Source organism: Lottia gigantea, assembly GCF_000327385.1.
Source record: "Lottia gigantea unplaced genomic scaffold LOTGIsca_17077, whole genome shotgun sequence".
Classification (NCBI taxonomy): domain Eukaryota; kingdom Metazoa; phylum Mollusca; class Gastropoda; family Lottiidae; genus Lottia; species Lottia gigantea.
Window position 1 is genome coordinate 1 of NW_008708149.1, and position 1035 is coordinate 1035.

The following is a 1035-nucleotide window of genomic DNA, read 5'->3' on the forward strand; positions in this document are numbered from 1 at the left end:
CATTAAATTTTGTATATTTCAAACAATCTTTTCATTCTGTAAGTACAATTAGATTTCATCAAAACCACCCAAACCGAATCCAGTAAGTCCCAAGTTTTAAAGAGTATATATTGCTGCACCTGGTCCAGGTTCACTGGCAAATAAAGATGTAAGAATTTTCTGAGCTCGATCTTCATGTGGTTTATAATATTGGTCTCTAACTTTAGCTAGGAATGATACAGCATCACCTGCTTTCACCATGGAAACAGCACATCCACCCCACCCTGCTCCCGTTAACCTTGATCCTACAGCTCCTGATTTCCTGTTTATAGAGAAAACCCCAAAGTTTAAAAAATATCATAAATAGGAACAATTGATTAACCTTTTAGATACAAACTGATGACGATGAAATCAATAGCTAAATGTAAGGAAATTCTGTCACATGAAGTCTTTGAGTTAATGGTTGTGTATCCTGAAGAAGTTCGGATGAATGAACCAAGTTTGAAAAAAAAAACAGGAATCTCACCTGCAAATTTCAACAAGGTTATCTAGTTCGGGATGACTACATTCATATAAATCTCTACAGCTATTGTGACTAGTGTTCATTAACTCTCCTAATTTACTGATAGTTTTATCCTGCAGTAGACCATCACATAACATCTTAAATTGTAAAACTCTATTAGCTTCACTATATACATGGCTAGCTCTATCAGATAGCTTAAATACTTCCACTGAAATACAATATTTAACATTGTTAACTTCACTATATACATGGCTAGCTTTATCATATAGCTTAAATACTTCCACTGAAATACAATATTTAACATTGTTAGCTTCACTATATACATGGCTAGCTCTATCATATAGCTTAAATACTTCCACTGAAATACAATATTTAACATTGTTAGCTTCACTATATACATGGCTAGCTCTATCATATAGCTTAAATACTTCCACTGAAATACAATATTTAACATTTTTAACTAAACTATATACATGGCTAGCTCTATCATATAGCTTAAATACTTCCACTGAAATACAATATTTAACATTGTT

The 1035-nt window shown here is 32.4% G+C and overlaps 1 protein-coding gene across 1 annotated transcript; it reads right to left on the minus strand.

Annotated features, from left to right (window-relative positions):
• Positions 1-96: 96 nt before the first annotated feature.
• On the minus strand, positions 97-702 carry LOTGIDRAFT_149048 (hypothetical protein; the record flags this gene model as incomplete). Its single annotated transcript, XM_009051821.1, has 2 exons — positions 97-301; positions 506-702. Coding segments are annotated over 2 exons (402 nt in total), but the record flags the coding sequence as incomplete, so codon positions are not given.
• Between the last annotated feature and the right edge of the window lie 333 nt (positions 703-1035).